Source organism: Idiotropiscis lumnitzeri, chromosome 18 (assembly GCF_059441095.1).
Source record: "Idiotropiscis lumnitzeri isolate Australia: NSW breed Sydney's pygmy pipehorse chromosome 18, RoL_Ilum_1.0, whole genome shotgun sequence".
Lineage (NCBI taxonomy): Eukaryota > Metazoa > Chordata > Actinopteri > Syngnathiformes > Syngnathidae > Idiotropiscis > Idiotropiscis lumnitzeri.
Window position 1 is genome coordinate 1,988,240 of NC_142408.1, and position 18,093 is coordinate 2,006,332.

The 18,093-nt window shown below is 43.8% G+C and overlaps 1 protein-coding gene across 1 annotated transcript; it reads right to left on the minus strand.

Annotated features, from left to right (window-relative positions):
• Positions 1–150: 150 nt before the first annotated feature.
• Positions 151–17,778, minus strand: tnfrsfa (tumor necrosis factor receptor superfamily, member a). The gene is made up of 10 exons (XM_088282157.1): positions 17,587–17,778; positions 5,715–5,904; positions 5,326–5,457; positions 4,273–4,384; positions 4,033–4,166; positions 3,856–3,954; positions 3,731–3,777; positions 3,322–3,609; positions 3,199–3,235; positions 151–2,651 (listed from the first exon to the last, which is right to left on the minus strand). Exons 1-10 carry the CDS (start codon positions 17,617–17,619, stop codon positions 2,350–2,352), a joined length of 1,374 nt encoding a protein of 457 aa, XP_088138283.1. The 5' UTR covers positions 17,620–17,778; the 3' UTR covers positions 151–2,349.
• Between the last annotated feature and the right edge of the window lie 315 nt (positions 17,779–18,093).

Consider the following 18,093-nt stretch of genomic DNA (forward strand, 5'->3'; position numbering starts at 1 on the left):
GCTTGACTCCAAATACAAACACACACACACAATTAAAATAAAGCATTAAAGCCCTCCCCAAAATGGACGAAAACTCTGAATAGTAATTAATGCCCCTGAAAAGCTAAGCTAAAATACTAAAACTTATTTAATAAAATAAGAACATACAAATGAAACAATAAGTCGTTTATTGTCGGAACAGAATGGAAAACAATTCAAAACAATCCAAAAAGTGACTCTCGGTACAAAATATTTATTCCAAATGTACATAAAAACATACTTCTCATAATTTACATGTCAACTTTATTTCTTTCATCAACGGGACGTGGACGTCATTTAATTCCTTCTGCTTCTCTCCTACAATCTATAAAGTGATACAAATATGACAGTCCACATACTTTAAAGAAAGTCGTGTGACCAAATCTTGAAATTGATGCAGGATGAATTGTCTCTCGTCAACCACTGGATGGCAGCGCCAGCACTGAGCATCACGATACAGTAGAACACCCCCCCCCCCCCACACACACACACAAGACAGTATATTACACGTACACACAATTCTGATCACATGCTCACTCAAAGACCAAATCCACCGCACACACAGACGCACAGTGAGGCTCACTGCAGACAAAAAATGAGCGGGGCAATTAGAGTATAAAGTTGAGCTGTTAAAAACAAACAAACAAAAAAAACATTTCTTAAGTCCAGAAAAAAATGGTTTCCTTCATTAAAGCTAAGCTGGACAAAAAGGTTCCGTACCTGCCGCCCAAGTCGCCAACATCATTTTTGCTTAAACGGTGAATTCCGCCTGGCAACAAGCAGCTACGTAATTATTGGCCAATTGGCAAAAGCCATGACTTCTGCCTAGTAACAAGTACGAGGGACGGGACATGTAGCTTGATGTTCTTTTTCATACGTTACAGTATGGATAAGTCTCAATTATCCATATTTATAACTTAAAAAAAAAAGTCATTTTCTGGCTGCTCACCTCCGAACTGAAATGTAACAATAGCGTTTGAAGAAAGTATGGCAATGCTACGGGGGTATAAATAAGTAGCGCTAAAAATAAATATAACAATAAATAAAAAGGTAGCGATGGACCAAAGTTCATGTGGGTGGCAAAATTGTACATTTGTGAACCTTTTAGCCATTTGATCCCGTATAAATTTGTGTTGCATGACTTCATTTTAGCGTCGTATTGTTTAAAAGGACCGACCACCCCCGCAATGAAAGGAAAAACAATCCATCCATACAAGCAGTGCGACTACATTGTCAGGAGAGAACAGTTAGGAAAAAAGTGTAATCACTTATTTTTTACAAGATTAATCTAATAAAGGGCTTTTTTTTTTAAGAAAATGTTCGTACAAATATAAATTTAAACTTGTTAGCACAACCTCACATTAAAAATAGATCTTAATATCAAGAATATTTTCTTGTGCTTTTAATAAGTCCTCTTATAAGAATAATTTTGTTTAGAAATGTGTTTTTGTTTTTATAAAAGACGTAATAGAAAAAAGTAATTGTATGAGAATTAAAAAGTATTTTTTAGAAAAAGTAAAGAGACAATTTTGGGGAAAAAAAAAAATCATAATCGCAGGACAATTAAGTCATCTTTTGTAGAAAATGGTATTTTTTTATAGAAAAATTGCAATCTTAGAGTTATTTTATATTCTTACATCTAAAATGAACAGTGCTAAATTTTGGGGGGGGGGAAAGGTTTCCTCTGGGTACTCTGGTTTCCTTCCACAATCCAAAAACATGCATGGCAGGTTAATTGAACGATCTAAAGTGCCCCTAGTTATGAGTGTGAGCGCGGATGGTCGTTCGTCTCTGTGTGCCCTGCAATTGGTAGGCAACCAGTTCAGGGTGTCCCACGCCTGCTGCCCGGTAACAGCTGGGATAGGCTCCAGCATGCCCGTGATGCTCGTGAGGAGAAGCGGAACGGATAATGGATGGACGGATATTAGTCAATGCGACAAGTAATGCTAATCCATTTTGACATTGGGAGGCAACGCATCAAAGACGATGACAAAAAGAAACCAACCCCACCAAGAAAAAAAAAAAAAAAAGAAAGAAAAAAAAAAAAATCATAGTGTCAAACAACTGGCGTGACGACATTCTGCCAGTGGCTGAGAGGGCGCTTTGGCAACGTCAGAAGCGCCAGACCAGTGTATGTGCTCGCCAGCAGGTGGTGCTGAGTATGTGCTTTCGTTCTCCATAGTATTTCTTCTTCTGCTTCTTTTTTAATCCGAGCAGCTCAACTTACCCCTTTTGTAAAAAAAAAAAAAGTCGCTGATGCGTCTTCTACAGAAAAACTACTGGCTCTCGATACGAGGAGGTAAGTCCAACAAGGTGACGGCGCGGTGTCCCTCAGGGAGCGGGGTCGTGCTTGTAGTAGCCTCGCCTCAGCGCCTCGGAGGCGATGCTTTCGGCTGAACGGCGCTGGTCCAGGTCCAGGAGGACCTGCAGCAGGTGATTGATGTCGGCCTTCAGGCCCTGCCGCTGCATCCAGTTCTTGAGTAGTTCGTAGACTTTGTCGCCGGCAGCGCCGCTCTCTGCCAGCTGGATGTGGTTGTCACTCACGCCGATCATGCGGAAGAACTTGTTGTGGATCCTAACGTCCAGGTACTTGTCGAACAGGTCAAAGCTTTTCTTCAGTGACTTCTCAGATTCTGCAACGGACGAAATGATGTTATTAGAACCAACCCGGTCCACAAAGGTTGACGCTGGTGACAGATGCGCCCGTGAATGCGTAAGTTCTTTTTACGGTTCTACAGGTGATGCGTCACATTATTGGCGGCTTTTGAACATGCCTGTCTAGACTTTTTTTTTTCTTTCTTTTTTTTTTTTTTAAACGCAATTAAATGGCAGACAATATTTTGCGGAAATTTGCTATTTGCGGGCTGGCTTGGTCTCTACTGACTAGTGAGGGTACCACGGTATTAACAAAAAACAAAAACAAAAAAAAAACACGACCACCTTCCTCGAAAGCGGTGCCTTCATCATCAGACAATTTTCTGAGAGTGAAGTCATATTTCTGGAGCTCTAGTTTGCCAATTTGAGAACCACTGCCTTACACAACTTGTGAACTGACACGAACTGCAGCAATGGACGAAAACAAATCCTAAATTAGCCCCACTTGCTTTCTCGCTCGATTTTTGCCACCCGAGGGCTTGGCCTCGACTCATTCCGTGAAGAGCCATCCGGAGAAGCGCCTACCTTGCAGCGGCAGCAGGCGGTGCTGGAGAGGATCCCCCTAGGGAAAGACATAACGGCGTCAAACAGACGGATGCAAAAAGAAACATAACAAAAAAAAAAAGACCTTTTCGGAGTGATGCTCACCATGGCGGTGGCGCTTATCCTGCAGGGAGCGGGGCTCGGCTGGGGGCTGTCCGCGGACGAGACGGCGGTGGGCAGCGCGGACAGGCTGGTCTGCGACGAGCTGGTGGTGTTGGGCAAGCTGTCGCCGAGCCCGCGGTCCTCGTCCTCCGGGGGCGTTGACGCCTTGCTGTTAGTCATGCCCGCCTGCGTCTCCTGCAACAGCGGACGCGACTCCGGACGGGAGTGGTCGCCCTCCAGGCCGGCGTTACGACTGTTCTGACACTCCTCCGCCGAGGGGGCGCTCTCGTCCTGATGGGGACAAAAATTTAGATCCAGTCAACTATCATTTGTCGTCAATTGTTGTATGTTTTCGTACAGCTATAAAAAGTCTACACACCCATGTTCAAGAGCAAGTTTGCTTAAGACTTACGATTGGAATCTTGATGATTTCGCTGGTGTCGCAGTGACTCTTGGCGCCTGTCAAAAGTGAACAAACGGCATTTGTTAGTAAAGCGACCACGTCGCCACGGAAACGCGGCCGCGACGCGCACTCACACGTTCCCTCGAAGGAGCAGCGCTTGATGACGAACCACCACACAGTCGATACGGTGATCACGACGATGAGGAGGAAGAGGCAGCTCAGCACGGGAACCACTGCAACACAAACGAGGCCCTTTAGCGACAAAAGTGATGGGTCGCCGAATGAAAAAAGGAAACACGGAGATGTATTACTGATGTCTGCCGGCGAGGCGGGAGTGGGCGGGGTTCGGCCTGGCGCCGTTTGGGTGGGAGTCACGTCTCGCTTTCGGCAAACCGTGTTGGAAAAGTGCGTGCACTTCTTCACCTCTTCCTCGCCTGCCTTGCACCTGAGCAGTCAATCAACCGATTACTATGCATGCATTACGGTGCTGTGTTCTGATTGGTTGATTTATTGGATCATTTTTTTTTTTTCCGTTTTCTTGGGTGACTCACTTGGCGCAGCGTTTGCAGACCTCGCAGGCCTGATCTGGCACGCAGAAGGTTCCGGCTCGGCACTGGCACCTGGTGTCCGACGTGGTGGTGCAGGATGCCGTCTCCATCTCATCTGAGACACACACACACACACACACGCATGCATACACGTAAAACTCAATCTACCACACGTGGAACTTTCAAGTACACTTCCTCATTTTTGTCTAATATTTTTAATTTATCAGGATTTTCCATATTTTTAGCATAATTGTTTTCTTGTCAAATATTGCTATTTAATATTATGTAGTTTTTGTTCTTCTGGAAAATTACCTTTTATCCCCAAATATTTGCACATTTTCTATTCAATATTATTTGAGTTTTTCCTGCTTGGTCCAGCAGCAAAGACGTTTTCCCAGGAAGGTGAAAGGAGGACGCCAAGCAGTTTGGGTGTGGAAACATTCCAATTCACAGGCAAAAAGGAGCAATTATCCCAAAAGTGCGAGCCGGCGTAACACGACTCTCCTTTCAAGCGGGACACAAAGACACCACACCCGGACCGGGCCAGGTAAGATCACCTCCTGGGACGCTCGCTCATTGAACGGCGGCAACAAAACGACAAAAGACACGCCCTTTCTCGCCGAGTAACTTCATCACTCGGCATTGTCGCTGCTACGTCGCACAGCGCACAAAAACAACAAAGAAAGCAAGGATCCATTCTCCCCAAATGATCTGGAGAAGGACATCACAGAAAGAGGCCACTGCTAAAGTTTAGGATTTAGATTTTAAATTGGATTTAACATAGTGCCTTTGGGGTGAGAAGATAAGATAAGTAAGAAGAAAACAAAAAAAGAGAGAGATCTCCATTTTGATCCCTAAACAATAAATCGTTGAGCCCTAGTCTATATTTTGTAATATATATTTTTTGTCTGTTATCCGCTATTTTTGTAGTTAATCAAATACTATAAATTTTTTTCCCAGTGGTGCATTTTTCTTCTAATATTTTGGGCATTTTTTTCATCTAATATTTGGCATTTTGAAATCTGATGTAGACAGTTTTTGCTTCAATATGTTTACCTTGTCGACAGTGCGTGCAGGGCAGACATCGGTACATGCCGTTGGAATGTTCCGTGTACGTGTGTCCATGCTCACACGGAGCGCACACCCCCTGCTGGTAATCACGCTCGCATTCCTTCTGCACAAACGTCCCTGATGATGACAGCAAAAGCAAAACATTGCCAAGGTCAACATTTTTCAACAGTCCTATTGATTTTTCTTTTATTTTTTTTATTTCTTTTCATTTCATATTCACAATTGCCCCCCCTCACCCATCTAATATGTGTTTATTGTATAACTAATATTTTTGTATTCTTTTGTCTATTGTTTATCACCCCCTTGTAATATTGGAAAATGTTTTACCTTTTTGCAAATGTTTTTGACAAAGCCGAGCACGAAAACGGACGTACCGGCCTGACAGTTGAGGCAGCAGAGGCCTTGGTAGTGGTACTGCTGGTTCTCCACGCAAGTCCTGTGGCGGCGCAGGAGGGTGAGGTTCCTGAAGTCGTCATCTGGCGCGGCAGACCACTGGGCGGCGGGGGGCGGCTCGGCGGCTCGGCACGTCGAGCTCGCCAGGAGGAGGAGCGTCGCCAGCAGCACCTGAGGGGGTGACCCCACAAAAAAAAAAAAAACAACCACAAAAAAAAAAAAAGGACAAGACTTTGCTTTATTGGCGTGAAATGTTGTCGCACAGACAGAACAGCTCTTTCAGTGGAATCCCATCAAAAGACCAAAAAGATTCGTCATGGGTCGCCTTCTGTCCACAATCTTCACATTGATTAGGAACATCTGACCAGAACATCTGCCGTGGGAATGCAATTAAAGCATCAGCACCCTACCGCGTGTGCAACGCTACATGCTAACAAGAGTCTAGGCCACCATCAGGCTCACGGGCGAGCTGGAGACGATCACAGCAGACTTTGACCGATCGCCTATCGATCGAAAGGCACACAGAGACAAAAAACAAATAGCATGCATGATTTTGAGAAAATCCCGTGCCCAAAAAAAACCAAAAAAAAAAACGGGGTCAATCAACATTCAACGCCACACAAGAGGTCTCGAGCCGAGAGTGCAAGCGAGGACAACACAATAAAACAAACACGCCATTAAAAAAAGACAACTTGCCAAATAAATCGACAAGCAACCAACGAAAAAATACGACACAACTTTGTTATTTATTTTATGAGGTTGCTTGATTTATTTTATGTTTAACTCAAAACTGCAATGCTGGTATTTTAAAAATGAGTCTGTACTTCAATCAGCCATTTCCAAACCGTTTGTTGAAACAAATGACCAGAAAGACAGAGCTTTGATACATTTTCAAAAACACTTGCGTAAATGGCGCACATGCTTTAGCTTGGACCGACACCAACAGACAAAATATTTTTGCTGTTACGGTACTCCTTGCATGACACGCTAGCGTTGCTGTGGGTGGAAAAATTTTTGTTTTTTGGCCTTGTTGTGGTCACTTGATCAACAGTATCTTTTGTGTTTAGTCCAAAGCTAAAATGCTAGTATCTTAAAAATTCATCTTCAATGCAACACCTAATTTCCAAATGTTTGCATTTATTTTTCATTTAAAAAAAAAAAAGACTAACTTCCATAAAACAACGCAAACGCTCTTGTTGAAAGTGTTATTACGTAACATCTCACGCTAGCTAGGCAGCGTTCAGACAGAAACTGTAAAAATGTTATTTTTGTTTAAGGTTGATTTATTTTTATTTTTTTTGCTTAAGTCGGTGTGGTTCTGAGTTCCTGAAGCGAATGACAGGCTAGCATACTTCATTTTATTTTTTTAAATGAGCCTCTTGATAGGAGCGACGGTGTTAGCTAGCAACGGCGTCCGACGTGATAGCGCGGCTATTCATGCGGCAGATAATGGCCGTCTTGTGTAGGTGGGCTTCCCAGAAGAATACTGGGCCGTGCCGCTTTAGTGAGGCCCCCCGGGCGCTGCACTTTTTCTTCGCACGCTTTTCAGCACGTCAATGTGAGAAGGGCCCATTCACGGGCCAACAACACGCTTTAGTGTCTCGACTTCAAATGACCCGCATTCTTCCAACGCAGATGCTTTGAACAGTGCGACATGCGACACCGACGCAACGCGACACCGCCGGGGATGAAGGGGAGGCTGCGTTGGAGGCTTTTGTCCTGCACAACAACACCACACAGAAATCCTCAAGTTGAATTTAAAAAATTTTTAATAGCTTCCCGATATTCCTTCAAACCATAGAGTAAAACTCTTGTCGTCATCAACCTTTGCACTCATTCGAAGTTTTAATTGAGTTCTAAATCCACTCACTGCCAACAGTCTATAAACATGTGCCAATGTATTAACTTTTAACGGTCGAAAAAAAAAAAAAAAAAAAAAAAGACAGAAAAAAATATTGTTTACCTCGAAAAATGGACTACCGTATTTGTGTTATTTATTGGATTAAAACATCTCTTTAATTCAAAATAGCTTTCATCACTCAGCGTAAGTTGCTTGAACTAACACCGATATACCACCGTCGACGCAACGCGATTACGTATAAAGTCAGAACAGTTTGGCCGAATCGGTACAGCTGCACCGGAGCCAAACGGCTTTAAAAGTGCGCTTGGCACATTCATGCTAGGTAAAAAGTGGACAAGTTGGACTAAATTATTCATTGCGGTCTTTGGGCACCGGGACTTGTACAACACAGCCAGCTTCCAATACGAGCCATTAACGGAGCAGGAGTAAGCGACTTGGCGTCGCTGACAAGTAAACGTATGCACTTATTTTCAACTGTTGAACCACGACAGCAATAGTTTTAGGCTTTTGCAAAAAGCCCTGGCCACCTGAAAAAACATAAATATTACATGTTCTATTTAATGTTTATCAGAATTTCTTTGAAGAATGTTATGGGCCATAAATTATTTGAACACTATATTTTGACACCTAGCTCAACCAAAACAATTTCTTGGGATCAAAGGTTGCACTTATAGACTATCGAGGGACAAGTAAAGATGGACGCCATGTGAGAAAAGACAAGGTGGACGACAACCGTAGAACGAGCGGGACTCCTGGAGTGTCGCCATGCCTTGTTGTCGGGAACTTTTCCCTTCAGTCTCTTGTCCTGCGAACACCCCCCCTCCCCCCACCGCCCTCCGACCACCCCATGTCATCGCCCCTTTCCCTGCTTCGTCTTCAGGCTCTTCCTCCTCCTCCTCGCTGCTCACGTCAGACTTTCCAAAGTGGCTGTGAGCAGTCACAATCAGCCCTTTTACATCTATCCAAACATTGGACGCAGGCAGAAGAGAGAGGAAAAGGCAGGCGATTGGGGGGGGGGGGGTTGAACACAGTGCGTTTGTGTGAGAGCACAGCGGGGGGTGGGAATGTGGGTGCGGGGGGGACGTCAAGAAGACTTGATGAAGTGAAGGTTCGGATGAACAGATCTGCAAGGAAGCACATGTCTGCCGCGGACATAACAGGAAAAAAAAAAAGACCTCGGGAAAGAGAAAAAAAAAAGACAACTGGAGATCTCAAGTGCAACGATACACTCGCATGACAAGAGCGCGACATCGCAGGAAACGGTGGCTAAGACAAGACGTGGCGTGGGCGTCGAACAACTGCTTGGTTCACTCACGCAGAGATAAAAATGTGGCGACGCTAGCAACCGACGACTGACCGCAAAAAGTTGGACAGTAATAAAGTTTTTTTTCTGCCACTTTGAGGTTATTAGGTGAAGCTAGCCTAGACTCGTGTCGTCATTATTACGGATTGAGGGTACATTAATGTAAAAACAATTAAAACTGTTTTTATTGTCCACAAAAACATTTGAATAAAGTTATTTCGGAGTAAACACAGCGTTAGCAAGCAGTTTACGATAATGACGGCAGTGTGACGGAAATCAGCTTGTCGCTCAGGAACGCACATTTTGTCAATCATCGCGGACGGCCAATCAGTAGCCAGTGTCGGACGGAGGAGGGATTTGACTAAGAATTCGACCTCGCTATTGCCGTTCATGGAATCAGTGAGGTGATTTCCCGTTGGCCAACGAGTCAATGAGTGAACGAGACGTCATTTCACGTTCACGTACGATTTAGTGAAAGAACGAGACGTCATTTCACGTTCAGTCATGTCGATGGGGTGAGAATGCTAAAGTGAAGATGCAGTAATGACAACAAAAAAAAAGAAAAAAAAAAGTTTTGTCGACATTTTTGGTAGGTTCAAAAGCATTAAAATTGTTACGAATATTTTGGCTTCGTTGAGTTCCCTTGGTCACAACGAGTTTAAGCTAGCAGCAAATTCTGCTGTTGCATTAGCATATTAATGGCATTTTATCACGATAACTTTTTTGTCAACAAAAAGTATTAAACGGGATAAAAAGATATCAGCCACTCAGTTGGTTGAAACTACTCAAATATAGCCTTGACTTGCTGTGGTTAGCAACACACAAAAACAATTGTTTCATCAATGTTTTTTGCCACCTTGTGATCCTACAAAAAAGTAGCTAGCATTTTTGTTTTGGATTGATTATTTAGCGCCTACAAGTCTGCTTGGATGTTAAAGGACCGATTCAAACAACCAGTCATAAATATGGCGGCCGCACAAAGGCAACAATTTATTTGCAACGTTGCACCCAAACCACACAGCTTGTAAGTTGTCAGGTTTATCCACATTAGCGCCGTCAAATTCAAATGCGCTCGCACCAACACAGAACATGTGGGCACATAAATACTTTTGGCTAGCCACACTGCGGCAGCACCAAAAGTGACGTGGCGGCAGGGGGTGACCGTCACCCCGGTGCACAAAAGCCTCCAAAGCCGCAATCCCTGGAGGAGCTCCAGTCCACTTAGCACAGAGCGCCATTGTGACGACGTTGCCGCTTATGCGCAAGCTAAAGCAATTAAAGTCGCAATCAAATGAAGGAGGAGGCTTGTGTCGTGGCCTTCCTCTGAAAAGGTTCCTCCACCGAGGACAGGACATCCGCAGAGCTGCTTATCAATGGGCCATTTTAGCGGCGGCCATTTAGCGAGCGCGCGCGCGCATCCCCAAAGTGACTGTACAAACAGTTGGCGCGCGGCAGACAAAGGGAAGGAGACGTTTATTCAATATTGTCCAGATGACTTTCGTCAGAGCCGAGTCCTAAGCAGGGACGATGTGTCCCCTATTACAGGGTTGCATCCTGGCCACAAGCATGCTTTCCTCATTAAGCGCTAATCATCCAGCGACACGTACAGGGATATCGTTTTAAAGAGGTGACATTTCCAAGCGCAAACTGGTCGGGTTTTGCTTAAACGTGTAATTGGTTGTGTGACTACACTCAGAACTCATATCAATTTTTCCCCTTTGAACTGAATGGAAAGGCTCCCAAAAAACATTTTTGCAACAAAAAAGTACACTCTTTAGAAGTGTACTGCATAAAACACTCACTCATAAAGTGTAAAAAAATGCAACTTTTTCAACATTTTCTGCTTTAATCTAATGAACATTGTGTTGCGCTCTGGTGTCTCTCTTTGAAGGTTTTGTCACGTTTGGAAGATTGCAAACATGTTTGCAAACACTTACTAGTCACGAGGAAATTTGGAGCATGTTGACAAGAGAAAGTGTCAAGAAACCATTGTTTCGCTAACAGTGGTGTTGGGAAACAGCCGCAACATTTGTCATCAAAGTTCTTTTTTTTAAATTCAATGCAAGCGACCATGTGACCACGGTATGTTGACATATTTGTGCGTAGCATTCACAAGCATTCACGGCTCATTTAGATATCATTCTCCGCATTAATCATCAAGCGAGGCCAAACAAGGCACAAAGAAGGCAATGAGGCGCCGTTCTTGTTTGAACGGGTTTAAGGACGCAAATGGCAAAAGAAAGTGGTGAAAGAGAAATATAAAGACAAGGGCTGCTTTGCACTAACTTGATAGTAACTTCAAGAGTAATAATTCATTTCCATATTATGGAAACCCATCGTGGAAAGTAAATGGCGCTAATGACAACGGCAACCCCCTGACTTCCGCCAATATTCGTCAGAAAAGCTGACACATCAACATTTTCTACCTTCACGAGCAGTGAGATACAGCCTACCGCAACAGCAATGCTAGTCTTGTTAGCCCGTCTATGGTATTTCACATTATTTGTTTGCAATGAGCTTGCAGACTTTAAGACAAAGTTGAAATACACAAGGTGTAATCCGCTTTGTTACGTTTACGGTAAACGAACTGTGAGAGCCGATAAACGGCTTGATGAACTAGCGTAATTGTGTATTTCCCATTAGTGCGATTATTTCATTTTGTATTTTGTCCAATAATTGATTCTTATATTTCATCTTATATTGTATCTCGTTTTTTCCCCCTAATTAATGTATATATTTTTTTCCTTTTTTTTTTTTGTCAACACAGTATTTTACCATTTCATATACATTTTGACCAATTGTTAATCTGTTTGTTTTTGTCCAATATTTTGTTTTAATTCTGATTTTAATTGCTGTTTTTGCTCTTGATAATGTAATTTTGTGTTTTTTGTTTAATGTATTTTGCTTCAACAAGCATTGTTGTTTGTCAAATATTTTTACATTTTTTGTCAGATTTATTTTTCATTTTTTTACATTTTCCCTAATATTTGTGTGTATGTGTTGGAGGGAGTGTTGTTGTCAATTCATTTATTGTTTCTAGACGTAACATAATAGATAATATTTTGCGCATGACTGCCTTGGCTGTTGCCTTGTGGCACCCCCGTTAGCAAATCCCGAACGCCGCCACTTTGCTGACAAGAATCATGATACCAAACTTTCCTAGTGTTTCATCTGAAACACAAACAGTGGAAAAAGCGTCTCAAGTCTGCGACTGCCGTTTATGCAATTCAGTTAGCCTTTGAGCGCTAGCCAAACAGCGTTAGCGGCGTGATTTGTTGCTCCAAGCCAAACAACTCCGCTGGATTCCATACAGCAGGCAGCTGGGAGGTCAAAGTCAACAACGACTCAAACCAACCACTAATCACCAAACTCCGCCCACTTTCCACACCGAAGAGCTCAAGCTGGCGCAGAAACAAACGAGCGCCTCGTAAACTGTCGTGACAAACGAGTGACATTCCTCCTCCCGCCATCCCCGTGCGCGCCTGTCCTTATCGCCGTCGTCTCTCCCGAACCGCGAGCACGGCAAGCATCCAAACGTGCCCGCAGGCCAAGAGGCGGCCATTTTAACACGTTACAGCTGTTACTGACAGGCCGACAAGCGCTGGGCTGACAGCAGGATTGACGTGCGCGTAGAATAATGACAAGGAGTATAATGAGCGAGTTCATAAATGAGGGCTTCATTGCGCTTGGCTGCCGCCACCTCATCAAGGCCGACAAAACAACTTTGTCATTGCAACTCGATTGCAGCCAAAAATCCACAGAGAACCGTTTCAGTTTGGTTGACACCTGCCACACAACATATATTGGCACATCGCAAATTTCATTTCGAACAGTCTGTGGGCCCCAACCACCAGTCTGTGGGCCAAATTGGCACCAGGCTGCACAGATACTGTACACGTTTTAAAAAAAGAAAACTAAAATTAAAATTTAAAAAAATTCAGTGTCCTAAAATGTGACACACAATCACAATATTACAATCAAATACGTTCAGTGCTGCAAAAGTTCCTGTACCTCTCGAAAGTATAGAATCTTATTCCCCCCCTCAATAAATTCAATTCCGACAATAGTCGCCACGGTCCACACACACGCAATGGTCCGAGTTCCCGAGGTGGGAATGTGCGACACACAAACTGAACATGACAACATGAAATGTCTCAGTGGTTACTTGGACTCTGGCTGCATCTCCCGTGGCGACTAACCGGCGTAAAAAGTGTGGTAAAGTGTTGAAGTATGCATGTACAATAGCGTGTAGAACGAGTGCACGAGTGGGAGCGTGTGAAAAGCGACGGCCCCCTCCTCTCAGGGAGAACAGGAAGCTGAGACAATACAGGGGCTTCATGCGCCACAGTCACCCCCTACCCCTCCTCCAAAACAGCCTGCACATTGCACACACACACACACACACACACACACACACACACACACACAACATATCCGCCGGGCAGGATATTTTTAACCGAGCAATCTTTGCAGTCCCGCGACACACATTCTTGAGTTTCCTCAGGAGGCGTGCGCGTGGCGCTTGCAGGTTAGGCGACGTCGGCAAACAATCGACGCTAATGAACGTCCAGACTGGCGCGTGACCCGCGCTGATGTGAAACACATGAAGTCAGAAAAGGCTTCTGGGAGTTTGGGAGAGTTTTTTTTGTTTCCTTTGCTCGACCAAAAGGACGGCCGATGAACGCCAGCACACAGTCAGACATGTGCGCGGCCCGGGGCAAAGGGAGGAGGCTTTTCCAATCTCGATTAGGCCTGAGCGGCCGCTCACAAGACATCTGGCAGTGTTGAGGAGGAGGAGGAGGAAGAGGAGAAGGGTGAGGACGACGACACCACGGTGAGGGGGTGACTAACAGATTGAAGAATGCACAAGGAACCTCCGCCTTGCCCTGGCAAATCATATTAGAGCCATCAAAGTGAGCCTTTGTGCCGCGTCCTTGCAGCGACAATGTGACTTTTTTTTTTTTGATGCAATAATATGAACTGATTGCATTAGCAGTTTTATGATGTTCCAAATGCTCCCTCTGGACACCTTGGATGCCAACAAAATACACAGAACTGAAAAATACTAGGATCAATTTACGAAAGATTTTTATTTATTTTTTTTTTTCAGTTTAAAATAAACTTTTCTTGCACAATTGTGTCATCTTAGCAGCAGTGTGTCCGTGTCATCAATTACTTATCAGTAAAGCTAAAACAAATAAATAATGGCGTTTGCCCGAGGCAACGCTGTAAATGAGTTTCAAGACTGCGGAGTAAAATCTTTTTATGAGCAAACTTTATGCGTAATGCTAAGTAACATCAAAGTGGGTCGACTGGCTGTTTGACTCTCATGCGAACCGTTGACATCATCCCGCCTTGCGCTGGAATGCGTCCTGCCGCCGCTGCCCGGGCACACCTGAACAGGTGACAGTGAGTCATTCGCTCTCTGATAGGCCAAACTGGTCACCTCAGCAACAACGCAAGCAGCACCCCAAGCTGCGCTAATCCATGTTGACGGAGTACCTGCGCCAGGCGTTGCCGGCCCGTTGCATCATTTTGAGCGGCGCCGATAAGCTATGCTGGGGTTTGGCTACAGCTTGTCCCAGATGTCCGTCTTGCCCTTTTCTGTACAGTGAGATGGGGGCAGCGGACACGTGGGGCATTTCCTGTGTGAAACCACACCCAGGCAGACAAGAGATACGCATCAAGTTTACAGTTGCAACCGATGCCCACTAATATCCTGGCATGTGTGTACAGGAAATGGACGGGACAGGCAGGCACGTAGGCGCGCTATCTGTGTGTATGGAGTGGGGGGGGGGGGGATTAGCCTGCAGGCAGAGTCGGTGTGTGTGGGTGGATCAAGGGTGGGGGTCTTGTTTCCTTGCAGTCCCCCAGCAACAAGGCCACTTGGCGAGGCCTCCTCCAGAATGTACTGCGGTTTACACAAAAGATAAACAGTGACGTCGCTATCCGACGGGGGGTGGGGGGGGGGGGCAGGGGGATTCGGCGTCGCCTTGTGCTCACACAAGTCGCAAAGGTCTTTGCCGAGGTTTGACGTTTGGGGGCGAGGGGACAATAAGTGTCACATGTCAGTATACTGATGATAATGCAAGGAGGAGTCACAAATAGCAAGCGCTAACCTGAATTCAAAAGCTAAAATGAATTGAAATCAGAATTGACTCGCATTGTGTTAAAATGAGTCAGTCCTCATTTGTTACATTAAGTCGACGTTCACACTGCAACAATTTTTTAGTAATTTTTTTTTTTTTCTGTACACGTTCACAGCACATTGTTGAGTGACAAAAAAATTAATAAAAATAGATAAAAACAAAACAAAAGAAAACATCTTCATGTGGCAGTGTTTACAAGAGGAAGCGCTAATTTTTTTAATCATCTCATATCACCAGAGTAGCGAGGCAGGAGGCTGGAATAATTATTTTGACGTATACCAACGATGTCATGTTATTGTCACACGTGCAACGTGGTCGATTGTCAGTAAACTCCCGAGTACTTGTCCCTCATCTGCTCCTGCGCGGAGCCCATCGAAGGCTTTTGATGATGGGTAGGTTGGATATGTACAGATAAGTGTTCATTCTGCAGATACATCACATATTAATCCAATTTATATCCACATCGGCCCACATCGGATTTAAAAAAAAAAAAAAAATCCTAATTGTTCTGTTCGCTCTGCATGGAAAAAGTTGCATATAGGCAAAAAAAATGGAATTGATTTTTGTTCTTTCCAGTTGTAGCAAGGTTTAGTTTGCCGAGGTCATCGATCATTCGTTGCACCACAGGCTGTTCGCTTCTATGATACATCCATGGCCAAAAAAAATGCATTTGAATGGTAAAACCAATCAGTTATTGCCGGTTCCAATGAGCAGTCCGTCATTACGTCAACAATTTATGGGTCATGGTATTGTCAGTCATAAAGTGACTATTTTGTTGATGGCGCCCTCGTTTGTTCCAATTGTTTCAAGTTAGCATCATTAAGACGGCGTTTCAACAGTTGGTCGCCCATTATCGTTGGCTACGATATAACATGACCGACATGGCTTGTTGCGGTTCGTCATCACTCATTACACTAAAGGTTGTCTGCTACGACTGAGACACTTGTTCGAGCCAAAATCTGCACGTTGAGGTCAGGCGACGCTAATCGCTCTTAACTTCAAATGTTTACTTATAGTCAGACGTAACTTGCAACACTTTTTTTAATGCCCGCTAAATTAATCTAATGTTAAGATTTGATACAGTTGTCTCAAGTTAGCGTCATTCACCATGTGTGACAGTCGGCAATTATCATTTATTACGTTAGGTTGATAAAGTCGTCGCGATTTAAGCTCAGTCAAAAATTACTTTTCGGGTAAAGTTGTATATGGCACGAATCACTCATATGTTCAAATGTTAAAACAAACCAGTCGTGACTTGTTGTGGTTAGTCGCCAGTCATTGTGTCAAATGTTATTGTCAGTCATAAGTTATTGCGGGTTTGTTGATACTCACAGTTGAGGTAACCCATCACTCATTAATCCAAAAATGTCGGCTATGTTCGCTATCACCAACGACCGGTGACATTTAAATGTTAAAATCAGTCATTTAAAGGCAGCTACAGTTGACATTGTTCGTTACGTCAAAGGTTTATTGTGGTTGGTTGTTGGTAAGAGTTGTTGCATGAGTCATCACCACGTCCTTAGGTGTGGACCTTTGGGGTAAGCTTCTCGTCTTTTATCATGTCAAACGTTTGTTACCGTCCATGAGAACTGTTTGTGAAGTAATACTACTCAGCTTGTCACGGCACATTACTTCATATTTTATTACTTATCGTAGTTAGACTCACAGCAGCAAAGAGATTGCTTTTGTTGATGCTCGCAACTTGCGTATCAGGTTGTTACACTGGAGTTTGCATGTTGGAGTTTGTTGTTGCTCATTTGCATTTCCTGTTATCATCGGTTGGTTTGTAAGCGTTTGCTTTCACTAGCAATTTTGTTTTACATCCATTGGCTTTCACTTGTTTACCCCTATAAAAATTGCAGTAACACAGCATCCCGCAATCCGGTAGTGGACAGTGACCAATTACTTTATAAAAAAAATTAAATAAAAAAAAAACAGGCTTGGAGAGAAGAATGTCGGTTCCTAAACTTCACATCCAATTTGCATGAAACAGAACACCAATGCGGGATATGGAAATGGTCTCATAAGTATAAAAATATCTTCATCTATCTGTGCTCGCGACATATAGTGACAGGCACAACAATTTAAATGCTCTTCCATTAGAGGTCAGAAGGTACACTCTCCACCTGTTGCCATTCATACAAGTCATGTCTTCCAGTTTAACAGCTTTGTGTTCTATCAAACAAATGACATTTGACAAATGAGATGAAATCATCATTATTTCCGTACTCAATTTGGGGTGATACTTTTGTTTTACAGACGCCGTTTTATAGCGTGAAACACGTGCACGCGCGCACACACACTCACACGCGCGCGCACACGCACTCTAATTTCACACATACATTAGCTAAACAGCTAACTTGCCAAGAGGCGGGCGGCTGGTTCCGGCTCAGTCTGCACCGGCGGCACTTCATTTTGTCCCAAAATATTTTCGAGGTAACTTGACCGCGCACATTATCCATAGGGCTTATAGGGCGAATAATTACCAACACAATCCGAATATTCATTGGACAGCATTTCAAGTGTAATTTTTTACTCACACAGAATTTCCCGACAGCTGGCCCGGTGTTCATGTCAGAAACTTCCGTGAGACTTCTTCAGCCTAAAAAGTAGCTTGAATGAAACTCGCCGCGGTGTGGAAAAAACAAAATTGCGATTGAAAAAAAAAAAAGAAAACAAGAGCAACAAATAAGCAAATCCGTCAGCCGACTTCTCTCATGAGTAACACCTTCTTGACTGCCGCCTAGACTCAGCTGCACAGATTCTAGCCGCTGGCTCGTCTGCGAACAATGACGTCACATCAGCCTTAACCAATCACAGCGACTTCGTATTGAATATTCATGAGGCGGCCATATCAGCGGGTTGTGCTTGGTTTTTTTATATTATTATTCACGAGGAAGTGAGTCATAGCCTCACTTTTACCCAGCCAATCACGCTGTGGGTAATTGAATATTTATGAGATAATGGGTTCAACCCTGTTAACTTTTGAAACATGTCTCGCACAGTGAAATGCCAGAAGTAACAGAAACATTACATGATTACGTAAC

Bases quoted from the DNA above. Each gene is read 5' to 3' on its own strand.
- tnfrsfa (XM_088282157.1), bottom strand. From the start codon at position 17,619: ATGAACACCGGGCCAGCTGTCGGGAAATTCTGT. The intron at 3,610-3,730 runs GTAAGTCTTAAG...TGTCCCCATCAG, and splicing joins AAATCATCAAGATTCCAATC to GACGAGAGCGCCCCCTCGGC. The intron at 3,236-3,321 runs GTGAGCATCACT...GTCTTTCCCTAG, and splicing joins GGATAAGCGCCACCGCCATG to GGGGATCCTCTCCAGCACCG.